Consider the following 23,808-nt stretch of genomic DNA (forward strand, 5'->3'; position numbering starts at 1 on the left):
CAAACAGGCACTATTTATTTTATTATACTGGATTTTTTATATAGAAATGACGTGAATTCTACGGGGAATCGTACGCGCATAATTTAAGCGCATGTAACAATTCCTTGTGTTACCCGTTGTTAAGTGTGTTGCTAACGCTGAGGGTAATAGAACGGATTATCAACTGCGTCTAAACCAATCAGATTTCAGTATTTAACATGAAAGTATAATAAATGTACATTGTGTACCGTCATATTGATGGCTATAAGATGTGAGTGAAATAAATTGAATTGTAAAAAGAAAAAGAAACGCGAAATATCCTGACATCGTCATCGATCCGTCTGATTCCAATCGTCAGCTCTGACCACACAAGATTGCAGGAACAATGCATGTAGTACAGTGTCTTAAAAACCACAACCATTAATTAAAATAAAAACGTAAACAAGTCTGTTTTGCAAACAAGCCCATTCATTAAAGAGTTACGCGATGACTTTAGAAATTAAAATGCAAAGTAAGACGATATCTAGGTCGCCCTCTGTAGGGCAACAGGCATAAAAGACTGGTAGCTAAAAACCGGAGGGATTCAAAGACCTCGTATGTTTACGACTACCGTCAATTGTGCACCCATGGAAGAAATGAATCATGTTACATCGACCAAGTGCAGGATGAGTCAATGATATCACCGATTTTACCATATTTACGGCACCGTCCCGCACTTTGATTTTATAAGGTTTGCAAACGGGTTTTCAGAGTGTTGGGCGTTTGGGGTATATATAGCAATGCAACCATATAGTTCATTGTTATATAGTTAGTTGGTGTAAACTCAGCTTTTTTCGTTGTTTTTCAATGCCATCCTTTTACCAGTAATTCAAGTCCTGTCAGTCATTAACTAATTAGTCAGCCATGGATTCTGTAGACAACCCTTGGAGATGTTTGACGCTATATCATTCACAGCTCAATGAGTAAATCACTCTGCATGACAAATATTTGTGCGGGAGCACGTTTGTTTTGCGTAACAAGCGATTCATAAGAATTGCTATATAAGGAGAAAAGTCAAGAAGTGCTGAATATCACTGAATTTGGCATACTAATGATCAGCCTTTTTACGCTTGAATGAGAAAAACATCGACGTACGTTCTTTAACGCGTCAATCCTTTTATCTCTCAGCAGGGGCTTACTGGTCTCTATAGATAATGGAAATTGTTTACTTCAAATAGACCTTCAAAATCACATTTACAGTGATAACCTGTAAATATTGACGGGACGAATGACAAACCTTTTTGCTATTTTATTTTTGACCAATGTTTTCGATTACTGAACCTGTTCCAATGACCAGGGCAAATAGTAAATGCATTGACGAGTTGCTGAACTACGTATCCAGTTTGTATACCTGAATAAGTAAAGGCTAATTGTATTTTCAATTTTGAGGACAGGTTTTCCGAAACGCCTACCGTTAGGGGTTGGGATGAGGATATACAGAGCCAATATAACAAACTCCTTACTTCCACTTCTTTAATCGTTAGTACAATTGTACACTGCTTGTCTTTATTCGTTAGAACAATGCTTGTCTTTAATCATCTGTACATTGTACTCTCTCTCTCTCTCTCTCTCTCTCTCTCTCTCTCTCTCTCTCTCTTACACACACTCCAACATCTCGGTCTCCATTTCACTGACGTCATCTTCCACCTGTTGTTCCTCAATAAGATCATACATATTTAAATCTTCCATGTCATCGAAGTCCTCCTCCTCCTCAGGTAAATCCTCCAAATCATTGTCCTCAGCTAACTTTTTTGGTCTGTGTTTTGCTTTAGATCCTATAATACAGAATACATGTACATCATTTCTCCTTATTCAATTGGTTTTAAGTTAAACTACAGAAAAGGATCATAAAAATCTAAAACCATAAAAATTGACTAATATATAAATGCAGAAGACATCAAAATCCATTTGTAGCTAGTCTTCAGCCAAATAAAATTTACTGCAAACCCTCTTTCTCTAAAAACTGCGTGAGCAATCTTGCAAAAGTGTGTCTATGCACTGTAGCCAGTCATTGATATCTGTGCACCACTTTGTGAAAGGGGTGACTTCTTTGTGCAAATAAAGATTTAGAAAAATGTAAACAATACACGGCCACGGAATGAGGGGATATAAATTACCCTGTCAAGAGCTTTGTGGGGGGACTTGAGACACCAGTCGGGATCCACCTATGGTGGGCGTTAGCTGTCGCCGCTGTGCTCTCAGGGTTTAATAATCATCCCAAAAAATTCCACAACAACTGGTGCACAATTTGGTATTTAGATATAAAAAAAAACTCTGTTCAGGAATAGTCACGCAACCAACAAACAAATCTTGACCTAATTTAAAGGAATCCCTTACCCCTGTATTTCTTGGGTGGGCGTTGGGTGACAGGGTGTTTTAATAAACTGATAAACTTCAAAAGGACTGTGCTTTATGATTATATGCTCCTAATAAAAATAATGGATAGCAGTGAAAATATTGTAAAACACTTCAGCTCCTTAAAAATAACTGCTAAACAGACCTACATGTACATATGTGAGCTGCATGCATCAAAGATAGCATTGTTGAACACTACAGATAGTAACTAGCCTACAAAACCTGGTAAATATTTCAATGACATATCATGATGCAAATGAATGAGAATAAATGTGTTAGCATGTGGAAAGCTTGAAGCGCTGGATTTAGCGGTCACAACTAGGAGACTATGAATCTGAATGGTGGTGAGACTTAATGTATAACCCCAAAATGAGGAAGAAAAGAGCAGTACGTAATGAAGATACGAAAGTTTTCTTTACCTTCCTTTTTTAAATTTTTTAAAATACACAAACATGATTCTGAACTTTTTAGGGAGGTAACATGATGCCAGCACATTTCAGATGCCAAAGGTTCTATAAAACTGTTGACAAGGTTGAATTTTCCCAGACACATTACACACCTACTCACAAACAGGTCCTGAACCTCTGCATTGGTAGGACAGGAATGGGGCTCATTAGCATGTCAACAGATCTTTATGTTGCATAAATTACCCATAGCTCAGTCTGCAACCATTGCAGATGCAACCACCCCCAGTATGTCAAAGTTTATGGATATGTAGCCCTACCTTCAGTAAGGTGTATTTAAAGATTGATAAAAGGCTGAAATAGAGATCTAAATCATACCAGCAACAAATAACAGTTGGCAAACACCTTTCTCAATATAATGGGCAGACATTTAATATATACTAATACTTACAGTAAATAAAAACTTCATATATGCTAGAAATAAACAGAAGACAAACAATACGTATGTATACTTAAAATAAACAGAAGACAAACCTGTGTACAGTTTAAGTAAGATCAACAATAGGTGTATATGCCGGAAACAACCAGAGGGCAAATACTTCATATATACTAGAAACAACCAGTGGGCAAATACTTCATATATACTAGAAACAACCAGTGGGCAAATACTTAATATATACTAGAAACAACCAGTGGGCAAATACTTCATATATACTAGAAAACAACAATGGTGAACCATTTTATAAATACTATACAATCACTGGGCAAATACTTATATATACCTGATGTGTGACATGTATGCATGCTGTAGACTAAAAGTTTACAGTATATATACATATTTCAGTTACAAAGAGGTTTATCAGAGACCATACAACTGGCTCTGGAAGTTGCATAATCATCAAAACTGCAATTATGTCTATTTGTGGCAGCCCAAAGAGTGCATTTATAGTGGGTCTTTTGTCTGGGGTGCCAATTCAAAGGCAGCACAGGCATTCACAAATTAAATCAGGCAATTAGATCTACCACCGAGCAGTAAAGGTCAAACTGTAGAATAACAGCAAGGGTGAAGGTCATCCTAGAGGTCAAGAAAACACAACAACATCGAACAAACAGGCTGTATTAAAGAAGCATTTAAAAGCTGTAAGGGGAACTGAATGAGAGATTTTATTACAAAAACACAGAAAGAAGGACATACAGACAAAACACATTACAACAACAAAAACTGACTTCATTAAATAATCAGCAACCTAGTAATGCCAATTAAATAGCAATCACCCCCAGAACAGTAATCATCACACTTGCTGAGGGTCTGCCTCCAATCTTTTTAATCTTGGGATTGACATTTTACTTAGCCTCATCCCAAATATAGAGAAATGTCACTAGCAGATGTGAACAAATGATAATTTAGTTTTTTGCCTACAACCACTATGTAATACTGATGATGCATTATACAGCCCGATCTGGCCTTCAAGAATTCATTGTGTCTACCACAGACGACAACAATGCATTCCAAGGGACTGGTACCAGTAAGACAACTACAGGGATACCTAAAAACTGGTCCCTTTCTCTCAGACGGCCAAATAAAACTAACATCAACATTACAATTCAAGCATATCTGTGTATTTGGTTTTGCGTTTTCATTTTCTTTATCTTCAATATCAATGATGTAAGACTTCTGATTATATCTTTACACAACATGCAGAAAATCTATATATCTCACAGCTAGTTTTTTTAATGTTGGCCATAGTGACAGTTGTATTTACCAACAAAATAATGCAGTCTTGCTTGGTTACTGAGGGCAGTCAAATCTCAAATGCACATATCTGTATTTTTTTCTAATCAAGATTTGCACTGAAAGCTAAGAATCGATAAAACAATATCCCTCAGTTTTAAACAGAAGTTGTGAGATAAAACATTTTTTGTATCGCTGATTCTTTCAAGTTCTCCCAAACATGGAAAAATGAAATTGCTTAATCATGTTAATGGAGGATGGGGCTGCAATTTGTTACATAACAAGTGCATGGAATGATGATTTCATTAAAGTTATCTCTGAATAGAATCAAGTACATCATTGCAGACACATTTATTGCTTGATCACTGCTCCTATTAAAATGTGTCTGACTCCCAGGATGCATTTGATGAAAGTATAATATAAAAACAAACAACAGGCAGCCATATTGTTTGCAAATTGCACATGCATGATGTTCCTTTTTTAGATATTACAAAAAGTAAAAAACAAACAAATATGTCATCATGTGACATCTTGTACATAATATTGCAATCCACCAATTTTGCTTTTGAAAAAATGCTCAGTTTTTATAAACTCTTAGAAATATGGAAGATTCATGTTTATTACACTTGTACATGTATTACAATATTGTTGATTCAATTAAAAAGGCTGCTGGAGGTGTTTATGGGTCCATGTCGGAGATGTTGGTGTGACCTCTGACCTTTGAGTGAGGAGAAGCAGAAACAGTTCCTTCAATAATTGATCAGCCTTCATTGATTACCACCCTCTCTGTCCATTTACACAAAAAACCAGGTAACAAACCAATGAGTGAACACACCAATTGGTCACGAACCACCGAGTGAACACAGAAACCGCGGTCACGCACCAACAAGTGAACACAGAAAACAGGTCACACACCACCAAGAGGGAACAAGCATTTGGTGGAGGCAAAAAGGTTTCAACATCAGAGGTGTTGATGAAACTGTCTTATACATGATTTTGACTTGTTTTGTGTTCTTCACATTCAGCTTGTAAACATCTTATTTTTTTTTGTATTGTTATAACAACTCTTCAAGAACTATCAACTCGAGTTGGGCTCCAGCAATCCAGACACCAATAATTCAAACTGTATTTTAACTAGGCTCCACTGTTCTAAATCTCAATTGTAACCTTTATTTGCACTCATGGCTATTAAAAAGAGACTTTTTTTTACATAATAGCAACAAATACACAGGCTTCCACTTTATCTGATTGCTGTTAAACTGATATTAAGGTTATTCTGATACAGCGTATTAAAAAACCAAACCATTTCTGGTATTGCACCATTACTGGTCTCACCAGACCTTGTGTACAACAGGGGAGCAACAAACAGATGAGAATGTAACACTTACGGAAACGAAACAAAATTATGATTTCCCAAATAGGAAAACAATGTTAAATGGAAATACCGGTATTAGACCTGATATTTTCTAAAATATGCCCCCAAATAGAATTGCTAAATTCAAATAACTAGAACTTCAAAATCAGAACCATGATCTAGCCATTTCTCTCTGACCCTTGGCAAACTTGCAGCCAATGGCTAACTGTTGGCTCCAGTGAACAAGTAATAGCTGTGGGAGGGCAGTACCAGCCAGTTACAATCTGTCAATCTATTGAATGGGATTAACATATATTAACAGTCTGAGATCACACTATCTATTCTCATCATCACCTTAATACAGGCCTGCAGAAATGGTCATATGTTGATGAATTTTTGGATAAACTGATAAAAGATTACAAATGCTCAAGTGTTGATGTACCGGTAATCACTTTTTTCTCAAAGTTATCTTGTCACAAGCTGTGCTTAAAAAGGCTTTCTGTAGGTATGAGCTGATTCTGTGGGATAACTATGGCTCCTGGGTAGCTGCCATTTTAACACACCTGTACATGTACCCTGTAAAGGTGTGGCCTTTGGTACTCCTAATCAATCTACTGTGCCAGTATACATGCCAAGTATCTCAGTCTGTATTTATTATTAATTAACAGACCCAACTTCTTTACCATTCACTTTGATGATAGTGCCAAACCATTGAATTCAATTTCTGTAGTTCAGCAAACAAACTGGATACATGCATGTTACACATTATTATTAGAAACCGTTTAAAAGGCATGCTACATTTTTGATCTGAGTTACAGGTCCATGACACTTGATTATGGGAAAGTAAAAGCTATTTGGTTTGTGTAATTTAGTAGAAATGTGTAACAAACAAGAATGGGTTGACATGGATGGGAAACAGTGGCAGTGGAGTCCATTGTTCACTTGTCACACAAGTTTATCAAGCTTTCAAGGCAAACTGAAATCATTCAAACATGAAGTAAACAGGAGATGAAATGGAATTTGTAAGATGGAGGAAGAGTGAATGAATGATTATAGACTGACTTCTCTGTTAGTGTTGTAAACACTGCCCAAGCTGACATTCATGAGAGGTCATAAACTGACTGCTTTATGAACATAAAATACAGGAATTTAAAACCACACCACTATTTACAAATGACACAAGGGTTCTTAAACTGAATATATTTTTCTAATTATCTAACATCATCTAATATACAAAGCTAAAATCTTCCAACTAACTCTAAACTTGGAATATTTGTGTTCAGGCATATTAACTGATGTTGAATTAAAAACCCTTTGACCCCCTCCATAAGTCCAACATTACTTACATGGAACAGGGTATCTTCTGATATTTATATTACTACTAGTCTCCTGCATGACAGAAAACGAAAAAAAAGAGAAGTACGACTTTAATGCATGCAAAATTTGTAAGCAAATAGAATTCATCTTAAAAGTCTCGTAAAGGTATAGATCAAAGAATGTTAAGTGCATTCCCTTAATAAGCAATGTTTTGATCAGAGCAGACTTCATAGTTTAATGCCTGTACATGTATCTTGTTAACAACATTTTGTCCATGTATAAGTTCATCGCATGGTAGCAAACTTTAGATGATGTATGTGCAGTATAAAACATGTACCAAAAAAAGAGCCAGACACAAAGACTTAAATAGAAATCAAACCAATTGTAAGATTTATTCTGTCTTATTTTATAGTTTTATTGGAGTTAGATGTGTGAGGAATAAATCTGAATAATCTACAAAACTAATAATGGACTCCCATACTGTTCTGTGATTAAGCTTGTGGAATGATTCTGTGCGAGTCCGCTAAAATCGGATAAATAAAATGATTGATGGTCAGTCAGAGCTAGCAGGGACGACCTTTCCAGATCAGAATCCTACATTAGTCGATTTTGATCAGGTTAAAGTGATTTGAAATTCGTGCATTGTCTTTCACAGAACTGATTAGTGTGAATGTTGAGGTACAGTCACAGCATACCTAAACTACCAATAATTACTCGCTGGGTTAATTCACGCATGAAATTGAGATAATCTCAAATACTGAGTAATATCCATGTTTCTATTCCCAACTGTGCCGACACAGTGATATTGCATGTACAGGTGTGTCAGAAAGATTCTTCTGGAATACCTGGATAATCTTTACCTGCGGCCACAAGAAAATCCTTAAATACACAGTTAGGGCTTAGGGTGGGGTGCAGCAGCGATTTAATTCAAGGCCTGCATGCAGACCAGGTGCACATAGCTGGCAAGTGTTTTTTTTTAGGAACAACAACTACAGCGCAGCATTTGACAAACCTGCTTTTTACATAAATGTATTGCTTTATTTTTTGTCATATTAATCTCTTTTTTATTCCAACTGCTCAATTTTAATTCAGTTTTACCTGCTATGGTCTCCACCTCATTTTATTTTGGATGAACCCACTCAGATCTTTTCAATATAATGCTTATAATTATATGATCGACAGCAATGTTACTAAATTGTATGCAACAGATTTTCAAATAAAATCTAAGTGAGATTCAAATGAACATTTGAGTAAAAATTTCTAATGCTCAAATTTAAATAAAAACACAAGCTGTTTAAATAGTAAATATAAAGAATGCGTAAACTAGGGCTGGAATAACATTTAGAATGATCTACAAGACCAATATCTCATTAAAAACACAAAATTAACTGAATTTCAATTCTTCAAGGAGATGGTAAACGTTTTCATTGGGCACTACTTTAAAACCGGGTTTGAAAGATTTTGCACATAATTTCAATACATGTATCTTTCACAGAGCATTACAGATGAATTACAAGCCAGAATATAAAGTCACAACTCTTAGGCCTCTGACACGATTAAAATTAATCTTATCAAAATGTTAGATCAGGTCAGTTGACGGCTCACTTTTTAAGATTGTTTAGATTGTTTTTTTCTCTCTAAGTCATCTGCTTGTATATATACATATTCTTTAAATGAATTGGCATTTTAAACAGTACCTTACAGGTATAAATATCAGTATTTCATACACCAAAATATGGGACATGACTCATCATTTTCAGACCTAGTCACACAAGCCCTCCATAAACAGACATCTGAACAGAAGTTGACAAATTATTTGTTGTGTAACAGCTATGCTGATGATGTTAATGAGATAAACAGGGAACAAACACATTGTTTTACTAAAAATCTATAATAACTTCCCTTGAGGCAACTGCTGACAACACATCTTTACATATTAATGAGCTTTCTATTTATAATCATATTTTGAATTTGACAATTAATACTCAATCAGAGACCTCTAAAACTTGAATATCTGCACTCCCATGCAGGGATTTAAAAGTAGCATGCTTAGTGTGTCATTTAATACCTTAATAATATATTTTTACCTTACAACTAAAACATTTAACCAGGTAAAAGAAAAGGCCAACAAGCCCCCATGTTTTTTATTTTAGTCGAATCAACGTATGCAATAATCATGGGTGCAGATTGCCCACACAGTTTACAGAGACGGAAGAATTCTTGTCTAGGTGTGTTTCTGTAACTTTTGAGTACACGGACCTTCGATGCCATGCTGGCAAAAGTGTGAACTCCACAATACAAGTCATTCTTAAGACGGAAAGAAACACTGGGATTAGTATTCTCAGCATGTACACCCAGCATGTCTCCCAGGCACAAAACATAACAAATAGAACACAAACTTTACTTTCTAATTCACAAATGAATGAAATGACGAATATTTTTCTAAGCTTAAGATCATTATCCTGTTGATAAAATGAGAATGAAATGTACTTCATGTACACAGACTGAGCTGAGAGGGTTGATTAAGTCTACCTGTATGTCCAAATAAAAGTACAGGTGATTGTAGATTGTAGTTTGAGATAGGGGAACAAATCCAAGAAATAAAACAGTTGAAATAAAACAACTTAATATTATACATATGTAGTGTTGAACTATCAATGCTATTTAATCAGGGCAAAATACCTGACAACACGCACACTCATACCTAAACTATTACACTTTTAAATATACTGATACACTATTACATCCATACTTACATCTACACTATTACACTTCTACATTATTACATCAAAACATAGATCTAAACTATTATAATGATACACTATTACATCCATACTCACAACAACACTATTATACTGATACACTATTTCATCCATTCTTACATCTACACTATTACCCTTCTACATTATAACATCAAAACATAAATTTACACTATTATACTGATACACTATTACATCCATTCTTACATCTACACTATTACACTTTTAAATATACTGATACACTATTACATCCATACTTACATCTACACTATTACACTTCTACATTATTACATCCATTCTTACATCTACACTTACACTGATACACTGTTACATGCATATCTACACGATACACTATTACATCCATACTTACATCTACACTTTTAAATATACTGATACACTATTACATCCATACTTACATCTACACTATTACACTTCTACATTATTACATCAAAACATAATTTTACACTATTATACTGATATACTATAACACCCATTCTTATATCTACACTATTACACTTATACTGATACACTGTTGCATGCATATCTACACTATTACACTTATACTGATACACTTTTACATCAAAACATAGATCAAAACTATTATACTGATATACAATTACATCCATACTCACAACTACACTTTTATACTGATACACTATTACATCCATTCTTACATCTACAATATTACACTTATACTGATACACTATTACACTTATACTGATACACTTTTACATCAAAACATAGATCTACACTTTTATACTGATACACTATTACATCCATACTCACAACAACACTATTATACTGATACACTATTACAATTATACTGATACACTTTTACATCCATTCTTACATCTACACTATTATACTTTTAAATATACTGATACACTTTTACATCCATACTAACATCTACACTACAGTTGTATTACACTTATACTGATACACTGTTACATGCATAACTACACTATTACACTTTATATACTGATGGACTATTACATCCATACTCATATCTACACTATTACACTCAGTATAATGATCCATACTTGTATCTAAACTATTACACTCAATATAATGATGCATACTTGTATATATATACACTATTACACTCAATATAATGATCCATACTTGTATCTACACTATTACATTCATTATAATGATTCATACTTGCATCTACACTATTACACTCAATATAATGATCCATACTTGTATCTACACTATTACACTCAATACAATGATCCATACTTGTATCTACACTATTACACTCAATACAATGATCCATACTTGTTGTCCAAAACCAGCGAAATTGTTCAGTCAATTGATATTTTCGTAAAATTTAATATATGCTTTAAAAATGTTGTGCAATCCGGATCTTGTCTAATCTGTTAACTGACCGCACTAAAAAACACCCCGACTGCTTATTTTATTAGTGAGAGTTATCTCCCCTAATCCGGCCACTTATCGATCAGCCTTATGTGGGATAATTATTACAGTAAACTCAATTATTGGTCAATTTTCCTGTCATTGCAATTGATTTAAACAACTGTGAATATAAATCCAAACAAGCAACATATTTCAGTTTATACTGTTAAGTCTTGTAATGAATAAACATGCATTTTTTCAGCCAAAATTAGATCAAAAGTGGACTTGCGTATTATACTTTACCCCACTTTTTCAGGCCGTGAATATGGATATCGTGGAAGTAAGATTGCCAATATCGTTTGTAATGCGTATTGTATGATTACACTTACAATTTCAGCTTCATTTTATTTTGTCAAAATGCTCCATTTTTTTTATTATATTCCAGTGTATTTGAATATTTATCTATTGTTCCCTGCATCAAAACAATTCTTGTGATTACGTAAACAGCTACCTTGTTGATTGGTCCATGTTTGTCTAAAAATTTCCGGTGAATCATGCACTTGTCTGGTGTGGTACTTGTCTGGTGTCGGACTTCTCAGGTTAATTGGGTGTTTGAAAATTTATCAATATATGATGATTTGATTGAAAACATATTTCAATTGTACATATTCCGTTATGCAATAATTGTTTTTCAAATAAAAACTGAAAATGAAAAACTGAAATCACGATCGAGGAGGTCTAATATATTTCAGAAGAATTGAAATATTGCAAGAATAGACGATCAAGATCTACTGCATTATACTAACATTTTTGGAACAAAGTGCTCCAAACCCTATGTTGCATTTACACTATGCCCATTGTTTTTTCAGTCTAATGTTTGATATGAGTAAATAGATTATTGTCTGCCAATCATTCAAATGGTTTAAAAATAGCTCAACATCTAAAAGGAAGGAGGCAAGTCAAACAGAGATGCTTCTGTTCACAAATCTTTGATCCTTTTTAATCAATTTTAAAGTGACAAAATTTATAAAAAAAATTGTGTGTTGGAATACCTTTCAAAGCAAATCAGTTTGTCACCCTGTTTAAAGGTTGCAAATATGAAAGGAATGGATAAATTCCATATTATGTCATTTCTAATATCAAGGAGGATGAATGAAAATTCTATTTGTCAAAGAAACTTAAACTAGAGAGGTGCAGGTTAACAGAGAGGTACAGACAGGTATACAGGTAGGCAGGCATACAAATAGGCATGTATACAGGTGGACAGGTATACAGATAAGAGATGCATTCAGTACCGACAAGAGGTGCACCAGGTCGAGCGGCTAGGTGAAAGTTGTCTTACTGCTCACGCAGAAAACCAGTGGGGGTCCAAAAAATTTGGTAAACAGGTCCCACCCCCTCAAATATTTTGATTAAAATAGAATGCTTCTCTAGGGTGAAAATTATGGGCGTACAACGTTATGACATATTCGCATATCTATGACTTATTCATGAAGTACACTTAACAATTCACTTGACAAAATAGAATTTTAAAAAATTCTATTAAGGATATAACAGACAGTTGAATGTTATATAAGTACATATGTAGATTTTATGGATGGTAGATTTCAGCCACTGTAGATTCTCTGACAGGTGAGATACAGGTGAGATACAGGTACCCAGCATGACTCCCTGCCATGTCAACTAATATCAAATTCTTCATATTCTGTTGCTTTCACTGCTTTCTTTTTATGGCCATACCATTGCATACTATCCAACTGAATTGATTTCTAATCCTCCATTTTGCCAGCATCGTAAGATTCTCCCACAATTTTGCTAAGTCAGCAGTATTCTGAATAATCAATGTCTGAGCAAATTTCATCATTTACCATTCATTCCTTTTTTTACAGCCGGCTTTGCTTGACTATAATTTGCATACTTAGAAAGAAGACAGTGTTTGACAGATAGCGCTTTAAAGGAAACCAAGCAGATCTGCCAATATATACCGTAATAAAGGTCATATTTCTTAAAGTTAGCTAGGTAACAGTGTCTACACACTATGCCCTGGGGCCTGCGGTTGCTATCAGCTTATGATGCATGTCCCGATTGCAGGCCTGAGTGATTTTTTAACATTTTGATTCGGTACGGTTGGAACACGGTATTCTCTTTGCACATACCATAATACTGATAAAACAGTTCAACTCAGTACATCATGAATATGAATGCTTGCTCTAGGATTACACACATCAGACATATCATGCCCTGAAGCAATAGTGAAGCTTTTTTTTTAATATGAATAAAATCAAATGAGCAGGGAATGTATAACTCAAAGGGCAATAACTCTCTAAAAGGTAAATCAGTTTGTGACAATGTTTTGTATCTTTAGTAAATCTTGACCGTGTCACTTTCATTTAGTATTCTCACAGTACCTATCAGTTAAGTTTGTCATAGGGGCTCTGACTTCATTCTGTGCAGGTGGCAAAACGACCTCCATAGAACTAACAGAGGATGTACAGCATTCCAATTTGAATTGAAATCTGATCACTTTTATGTTTCTTTACACCCAAACATAGAAACATTTTATGAAAAAAACTGAAATTATATCCTGCTGAATAAAATATCATACACAACTTTACACACATAACAATTGTGTGACTAATTTCGTTATTGATACTGGTCTAATGTGAGGATATGAGATGCTTGAATTAATGAGAAGTCTCCCGAGATCACACAACATGTAGCACAGACAACCGACGGTCACAGCAACATACTCAGCACAGACAACCGACGGTCACAGCAACATACTCAGCACAGACAACTGACAGTCACAGCAACATACTCAGCACAGACAACCATAGTCACGGCAACATACTCAGCACAGACAACAGACGGTCACAGCAACATACTCAACACAGACAACAGACAGTCACAGCAACATACTCAGCACAGACAACCGACAGTCACAGCAACATACTCAGCACAGACAACCATAGTCACAGCAACATACTCAGCACAGACAACCGACGGTCACAGCAACATACTCAGCACAGACAACTGACAGTCACAGCAACATACTCAGCACAGACAACCATAGTCACGGCAACATACTCAGCACAGACAACAGACGGTCACAGCAACATACTCAACACAGACAACAGACAGTCACAGCAACATACTCAGCACAGACAACCGACAGTCACAGCAACATACTCAGCACAGACAACCATAGTCACAGCAACATACTCAACACAGACAACCGACGGTCACAGCAACATACTCAGCACAGACAACTGACAGTCACAGCAACATACTCAGCACAGACAACCGACAGTCACAGCAACATACTCAGCACAAACAACTGACAGTCACAGCAACATACTCAGCACAGACAACCGACAGTCATAGCAACATACTCAGAACAAACAACTGACAGTCACAGCAACATACTCAGCACAGACAACAGACAGTCACAGCAACATACTCAGCACAGACAACCGACAGTCACAGCAACATACTCAGCACAGACAACTGACAGTCAAGCAACATACTCAGCACAAACAACCACAGTCACTGCAACATACTCAGCTCACACAACCATAGTCACAGCAACATACTCAGCACAGACAACAGACGGTCACAGCAACATACTCAGCACAGACAACCAACAGTCACAGCAACATACTCAGCACAGACAACAGACGGTCACAGCAACATACTCAGCACAGACAACCGACAGTCACAGCAACATATTCAGCACAGACAACTAACGCTCACAGCAACATACTCAGCACAGACAACAGACGGTCACAGCAACATACTCAGCACAGACAACCGACAGTCACAGCAACATACTCAGCACAGACAACAGACAGTCACAGCATCATACTCAGCTCAGACAACCAAAGGTCACAGCAACATACTCAGCACAGACAACCATAATCACGGCAACATACTCAGCACAGACAACAGACGGTCACAGCAACATACTCAGCTCACACAACCGACAGTCACAGCAACCTACACTGCACAGACAACCGACGGTCACAGCAACATACTCAGCACAGACAACCGACAGTCACAGCAACATACTCAGCACAGACAACAGACAGTCACAGCATCATACTCAGCTCAGACAACCAAAGGTCACAGCAACATACTCAGCACAGACAACCATAGTCACGGCAACATACTCAGCACAGACAACAGACGGTCAAAGCAACATACTCAGCTCACACAACCGACAGTCACAGCAACATACACTGCACAGACAACCGACGGTCACAGCAACATACTCAGCTCAGACAACAGACAGTCAAGCAACATACTCAGCACAGACAACAGACGGTAACAGCAACATACTCAGCACAGACAACCAGTCACAGCAACATACTCAGCACAGAAAATAGACGGTCACAGCAACATACTCAGCACAGACAACCAACAGTCAAGCAACATACTCAGCACAGACAACAGACAGTCAAGCAACATACTCAGCACAAACAACCGACAGTCACAGCAACATACTCAGCACAGACAACAGACAGTCAAGCAAAATACTCAGCACAGACAACTGACAGTCAAGCAACATACTCAGCACAAACAACCGACAGTCATAGCAACATACTCAGCACAGACAACAGACAGTCAAGCAACATACTCAGCACAGACAACCGACAGTCAAGCAACATACTCAGCACAGACAACCGACAGTCACAGCAACATACTCAGCTCAGACAACCAACAGTCACTCAACATACTCAGCACAGACAACCGACAGTCACAGCAACATACTCAGCACAGACAACTGACAGTCAAGCAACATTCTCAGCACAGACAACCGAAGGTCACAGGAAGATATTCAGCACAGACAACTAACGCTCACAGCAACATACTCTACATCTGTCTGGGACAGCTCACGGAATCTAACCAAGTTGAGTGTATCATGAAAAATAAGTCTTCATGCCAATAACACAATTTTAAAAGATGCCACACTTGGCTCTTAAAAATTCTGACCGGTTACAAATATTCAAATCACATTTGTTTTTGTTTCAGACCAAAAGATTATACTACACCAATGCACTGACAGGAACACTACACGTCATATTTCAAAGGTTCTCCTCAAAGGAAGGTAGATAAAGTGACATGATATCTACAGTGCAAATTAGCAAAATATTATAATAAGCCTGTTGACTACATCAATTAAACGCAGAGTAACTCACGTAGGATGTGGGACACAGATATTCCTTGGCTGTCAAGAACTTCCAGTGCTCGCTTGGTCATGATGTCTCGTATTTTCTCTACTGTGCCTTTGTGGCACCAACCATCTTTTTCTGTGCATACCTACCGGAAAATGAAAGTATAGCGTACATTTATCAAAAATAATTTTATAATTATGGTGATTAAGATGTTTCAAATAACACAAAACAGAACACAGAAATATGTCCAAATTCAAATGAAATGAACCAGTATATGTTTATAATTATTACTACTAGATTTTGACCCGTGTGTGCACGGGTTGGCATTGCATATGATATCGGACATTTACGAAAGAGATACATTGACACACCGTATTGTTGAAATTTACATAACCAAGCCTACAATAATGCTATTAATTTCACTACACTCTGCTTAGTTATAATAATCTAACTGTGTCCCGGCACAGGCCTTCACCACAGTTAATTAAAATGCCTCCCATATACCGGTACCCGTAATGTAGCAAAAAATGCAAAATTGCTTCAAAATGATTTTAGAGAAAATTAATGAAGCTGTATTGAAAATAACAGTCAAATTATTCATAACAAACCATTTTGAGGCTGTAAATACCTTTCATTTAAAAATTTAATTCATATTTTATAAATAAGAAATTCAACACTTTTTCACCAACGTTTTTTACTCGCTTCGAATTTACACTTCATGTTGACATTCAGAACTCTCTGGATTTTTCATAATAAATGCAGAGTTATCCTTTGATGGCCAAATTTCCAATAAAAATTTATCCTTGCAAATGTGATATTGTGGAAACATAAACTAAACAGCCTCTCATGATTTGGGGTGAATGTAATGCGCATGCACAAGATTGTAAAATCCAAAAAATTCAGATGATTTCCGGATTTTTTAAAGGAATTTTCATTGATTATTAATTAGCGAAGCTTGATTATGAAAAAATAAAAACAAATTGGTAACCTTCAAGTACCAATGATGATTAAAATATATAAAACAAAAGATAGTACCCTTCCAATTTCTCGGTATTAAAGCCCAAAAATTCGAGTCTGATATTTTGATATAGTAGTATAGATAGATTTGTAAAGCTGTGTCTTTTGGTAATCACTTAATACAATGTAATTGGTACGTAAAGATTTATTATACAGTTTAAATAAAACCAAAGGAATAAACCAAATCTTATTTAATAATTGTAACTTGGGAGAGATATAAGCATTTAATTTAATCAAAATTTTTTTTTAAAGATATAGTCTCATAACTGCAATGGTGTGTGCATACAAAATGAGAAACTAAAGCGCAGACTTTGATTTTCATTTGTGACGTTGCATTTTAACAGCATCCACATTGTGATGTCTTTATAAACTCCTTACTGTGATTTCATTAATATTCAAGGGTATCAATTTTTGTGGTTAAAGTGAAAAACACAGTTTCAAGGATACTTAAATTCGTGGCCAATGATCCTATCAATACTAACAGTTAGTAGAAAGTGCACTTCAATGAACATTTATTTTCATGGATAAATTTAACTACGAAATCCATGAAAATTGGTATTCAACGAATACTGATGATAACTGTGTTATGGTGCTATATCTGCAGTAGCTTCCCACACATTTTACATGCAAAAAATTAGTGGAATGTAAATATTTCTTTTATATAGAGGCTTACGGGGACTGTGCTGTTTTCAATGATGGACTGAATTTCCTCCATCTGGATGTCACACATTTGGTAAAACATCTGTCTGCAAGGAGGCAACCTCTCTGGGACATACACATGGAGTGGAATCTAAAGAATTCACAAAGCTACTCAGTTTAGTCATTAACTTGAAATTACTAAATTGTATTCTAACCCTACAAATTTGGATCTTTTCCCAAACTTATCCCACTTTTGCACAAAAACTGAAATAGATGACATTATATGGCTGATAATTCCCGCCCCATGATTCCACTGACTCACTTTGGATTCTTCACTTTCCTCTGGGGTAGTGGTTTTTGGAGTACGAGCTGCAGTCAGGTTTATTTTTGCGGCATTGGCATTTTTTCTCTTCATAGCAGGAAAGGCAATAACATTTGGCGATCTCTTTAGAGTAACACCAACTATATCAGCAGGCGAGTCTGACAACACATCAAAGTTTATAACTCAGCACTTTTGACAACATACCTGTTGATCCTAAATTTTATCATGTTTCAAGTCAATAAATCTTGGGTGTTTATAAATCACTATAATCATGTTAACTGTAAATAGTACCATTCCACACTCTTTTTACTTACTTTGCCTGGCCCTGTAATCTACGATTTGGTACATCTTTGCCTCTGGGTGCTTGCGAGGGTCGTAGCCGAACCTGACCCACTGACACCTCCAGGGGCCGTTCAGGTAGTAGAAGGAGACCAGGGGCAGCAGGTATTTCAGCTTATCCAGCTTACCTGTGTAAAAGCTGTTTAGTGCCGTCCGGGACCAGACAGGTCGCTGCTCAAACAACTGTAAGAAAAACACAAACTACAAATGCAAAAGGGAGTTTCTGAGGCTTGTACATGTACTACACTTAATATTCTAATGATGCTCTAACACAGGGCTCTCTCAAACATCATAGCTTTGATGTTTTCTAAAGAATAAGAATTGCAAATTGTAAAAATAATAGAAAAAAACCTACATCTTTTTTTATGAAATAAAAACAAAAATAAACCCTTATCCTGCTGAATCTGTTTTGAAGATATTGAGAACAAATTAACTATTTTTTATGGCCTGACTTTGAAATTAATTCCTATTTTGAACGATTTGCTTTGGTGTATGTTTCAAAATCTTAAAATCTGACAAAAGTCAGGCAACCCATGAAATAGAAAATATATTCACCTTGGCCAATTCTTCTTCGCCTTGGGGTGCATTGTATTTGAGTCGCAGGCTTACAACTGCTTCCTCTTGAGGTTTCTCTGGAACTTCATCATTGTAGTTCAAGAAAACTGTGTACACTTTTCTTTTCTCCCTCACTACAAAGCATACATATAATCATTTGTTGACATTGATAAAGATGTTTAACAAAACCATTGGTTTAAAATAGTTCTGGAAATTTTTATTTTACAAAGCTTTTTAATGCTGTTGTTTCAAATAATGTTGCTTCAATTTCTTGCTTTTACACTTTTACTTAAAAAAAAAGGTTGAACTGTTCTTCCCTTGTAAGTAATCTTTGCTTCTACATGATCACTTATTATATAATTATGTACAATACTTTAAGTAAAACATTTACACAGGGATTGAATTCTTGTTGACCTGTTTGAACTACTTGACTTTTAGCTCACCTGTACCAATCAGGTTAGCTGGCCGGTCCTTGTCAGGGTTCACATAGCCCGGCTTGTGTACCACAGCATCTCTGTACAGGTAGTCCTTGTCTGGGTAGTCAAACCTACAACCAGAGGACACCCGATTACAGGGTCACAGAGGTCAGTCAATTACAGGGGTCAGCAGATGACAAGGACACAGACGTCCATTACAGGGGTCAAAGAGGTCAACAGGTCACAGAGGTCAGTCAATTACAGGGATCACAGAGGTCAGTCAATTACAGGGGTCAAAGAGGTCAGCAGGTCACAGAGGTCAGTCAATTACAGGGATCACAGAGGTCACAGATCAAGTAGAATAACAGTGGTTATAGAAGTCAACTTATCCCAGGGGTCACAAAGGTCGGTATGATGCAAGGTTAAAGAGCAAAGAAAGGGATTACTTATCAACATCTGTTGTAAACTTTAAACCACTTCCAGTAGTCAGTATAAATAAGAAAAGAAAGAAGTTCCTCAGAACTATTTGCTATAGTTTTATCTTATTCAACCTTATTTTCTTTTGTATGGACACATCTTTCAATTCTCTTTCCTAAAGCTTTGCTTTACCTGGAGAATATGACAGGCGGTAGGAAGACGGGGACATCCCTGTCTATGAATTCATTCCTGTCCACAAAATCACTCAGGACAATTCTATCATGAATCTGCTCTAGTTTGCCATTTTTGCCTTTTACAACTGGAAGATACTGGAAGTCTGCCATACCTGAAATTTAATTAAAGTATAGATATCAACTATATGTAGAATCATGCATTTATTTAATTATATGCTTTTATTATGTGTGATTTAAAGACCAATATATAAACTTGAAAATTTCCTAAACCCAGGTAGTAATTATGTTTAGAAAGGTAGAAATATAAAAATTGTAGTTAGCTTTGAGGGACCAATATCTTTGAAAAAAATAAGTGTGAGAGATAAAAAGTAAATTTACTTTGATATAAGGGGAAAAATTGGAGTTTTAATTGAGTGTCACTTGTATAAAATGTGAAAACCCTGCAAGTTCGATTTATGAACAATGCAATGAGAGTTGTAGAAACATATCTAATTATGGATTGCTTTGTGAACTAAAATTCTTCATTATGTGATCACACCTAAACAAGAGTTCTTAAAAATTCTTAAATGAAACTAAGGAACCTTTACAATGCCTTTAAAACAAATTAAAATTAAAGTTGCTTCCATATACATGTACATATTCTTATCTATGATATCATTAGAGAAAAAGATTGTTGTTTATTTTGAACACACCTATCTTTAAAGGAATGTAAGAGTATATAATTAACTGATTATGTTAGAATACTAATTGTTACCGGTATTTCCATGAAAAAACACTTACTATTAAATGTATACATTGTTTCAAGGCTGCCCAGAACTTCCACTTGGTATTGACAACTCTCCCAAGATTTCTCTCCCTTTCTCCTTCTCCGCTTCACTTTCAACAGAAGGCATGTTGCGGCTGCCCTTTCAGCAAACGCCGGTTTACAAAAGATGTTTCCAGGTTGAAAATGTAAATCTGCTCTTTTGTTTGTTGTTGAATACACCTATAAATTAAAACCCTTTGTAGATTAACATACACCTTAAGTGCCTACATCTTCACTATAAACAATCCATAATTATAAAACATACACGTGAAGTAAATTTCATCATTATATTATAAACATGATAAACATGTGAAGATCTACAGGAAGGTCATCTTCACTAGCCAAGGGTGATGATTCATGGTGTTCCTCTTATTCACCCTAGGTTGATCCACAGTGATCTTCTTGGGTATGGTTCCTCTGTTCAGTGAATAGAGGAACACCGTGGATCGTCACCCTTGGCGAGCAAAGATGAAGGAAGGTCAGTAGAGCAGAGTCTGTAGGCCCACCACCTCCCCACCCAGGTTAATTCAAAAGAAAAAATTAATTTATGTAAACATCTTCAAAACATCATCATGTTAAATGCCTTTACCTGGTCAAGTACAATCTCTTGATTTAGCTATATAGCTTATTAGCTTGAATCCAGAATAGCTTGATTTAACTATTCATATGCAGTTTTTAATGAAAATGTTTATGATAAGAAATAGACAAAAAATTGCAATTAACTTATTACTCATATTTGCAAAATTGACCATTAGGCCTAAAATAAACAAGAATAGAATTCCAGGGTCCCCCGCCGGTCAAGCAGTATACTAGTATCGAGTCTATCGACCAAGGCTGATTTAGGAACTTGACCAAGGTATTAGTGGTATAAACATTTGGTATAAATTTAATGAAAATCCGTCAAAATTTGTAGGCATGAGCCGCTTACAAGATCAATTTTTGGAAAAAAACGGAGTCATGATTGTGGTCAAAGTCCCAATAACTCCAACAAAAAGTATCGACCAAAGCTGATTTTCGAACTTGACCAAAGTATTAGTGGTATAAACATTTGGTATAAATTTAATGAAAATCTGTCAAAATTTGTAGGCATGAGAGCGCTTACAAGGTCAATTTTTGGATAAAACGGAGTCATTATTGTGGTCAAAGTCCCATAACGCCAACAAAAAATATCGACTAACGCTGATTTTCGAACTTGACCAAGGTAATAGTGGTATAAACATTTGGTATAAATTTAATGAAAATCCGTCAAAATTTGTAGGCATGAGAGCGCTTACAAGGTCAATTTTTGGATAAAACGGAGTCATGATTGTGGTTAAAGTCCCATAACGCCAACAAAAAGTAACGACTAACATTGATTTTCGAACTTGACCAAGGTAATAGTGGTATAAACATTTGGTATAAATTTAATGAAACCCCGTCAAAATTTGTAGGCATGAGAGCGTTTACAAAAAAGTGTGACGGATGGACGCACGGACCCACGGACGCACGGACCCAAGGACACACGGACCCACGGACGGACGGACGCCCGGCATTTCTATGTCCCCACTCCGCGTTGCGGCGGGGGACAAAAAATGTGTGTTTAGGGTAACACTGATGAAAAAATTAGGTTAGGTAGGTAGGGATTTTTTTTTATTTTATCATTTTTTTTTTTCTGCATGAATCCTTAGAATGTTTGTTTCTGCCATATTTAAAAACGGATTTTTTAATAGAAATAATAAAAATTCACAATTGGATAAAAATGGTAGGGTCGGGGCATTTTTGTAGGTTAGGTCGGGTTACCCTAAACACACAACTTTTTTTTTTAGGCTTTACTAAAGTAATACTAATCAAAATAGTTTAACGTTGCAGCTTTTAAACACTTTTAAGCAGAATATATATTTCCATTGTTTGGGTAACTGTCCACCACTTTGTGTGCATAAGATTACCAATCAATTATAATTATCTTGTTTACCATAACTGTCCTCTTTTACATTTTATTCCAGAAGTATTTGTGTGTTCAATAATTAATTGCTTCAAAACTTTACGAACTTTAAGTGCAAAATCTCATAAGGAGACACCATTTGATGGGTTACTTTACATGCATTGTTTACAGAACAGTTGAAAGTTAATAGCTATCTCTGCACTAAAGTGCAATTGTTTTTACATGCTGAAAAAATAACACATTTAAGAAAAATGTATGACAAAATGGCTAAATCAAGCTATTCTGAATGGCTCAATAAAGCTATATAACTTATTCAGGCTATATAGCTAAATCAAGACATTGTACTGAACCTGTTTACTATTTCCAAAGAGCTTTCTCAATACTATAGTAGTACCTTTTCAAGATTATCAATTCCTCCTAGGGTTTTGAGAGCTCTCTCGGGATTCTTTATTATCCCAGGATACTCTACACCTACAAACTTTCTATGTTTATTGTATGGTACTGTAGTTAATTTATCGAAGTCTGTCCAGTTGTGCGCCTTTTCCATCTCCATGTTTAACTTACTTTCACCTTCTATTTTCGCTTTGTGACAATCTCCAAAAGAAAAATAGTGTCAAAACGATATCGATACAGATACAATACTCCAATTTCTAAGGGCAGACTTGTTTGACAAACTTTTGCAATTCCAAATGCAATGCTTGCATATAGTAAAGT

General features: G+C 35.8%; 1 protein-coding gene across 1 annotated transcript; it reads right to left on the reverse strand.

Moving 5' to 3' along the window:
• Positions 1 to 1,476: 1,476 nt before the first annotated feature.
• LOC128192778 (general transcription factor 3C polypeptide 5-like) lies at positions 1,477 to 23,677 on the reverse strand. The gene is made up of 10 exons (XM_052865739.1): positions 23,489 to 23,677; positions 21,149 to 21,353; positions 20,367 to 20,520; positions 19,785 to 19,888; positions 19,342 to 19,475; positions 18,762 to 18,969; positions 18,448 to 18,605; positions 18,160 to 18,276; positions 16,494 to 16,614; positions 1,477 to 1,793 (listed from the first exon to the last, which is right to left on the reverse strand). Exons 1-10 carry the CDS (start codon positions 23,645 to 23,647, stop codon positions 1,615 to 1,617), a joined length of 1,539 nt encoding a protein of 512 aa, XP_052721699.1. The 5' UTR covers positions 23,648 to 23,677; the 3' UTR covers positions 1,477 to 1,614.
• Between the last annotated feature and the right edge of the window lie 131 nt (positions 23,678 to 23,808).

Source organism: Crassostrea angulata, chromosome 7, assembly GCF_025612915.1.
Source record: "Crassostrea angulata isolate pt1a10 chromosome 7, ASM2561291v2, whole genome shotgun sequence".
Classification (NCBI taxonomy): Eukaryota; Metazoa; Mollusca; class Bivalvia; order Ostreida; family Ostreidae; genus Magallana; species Magallana angulata.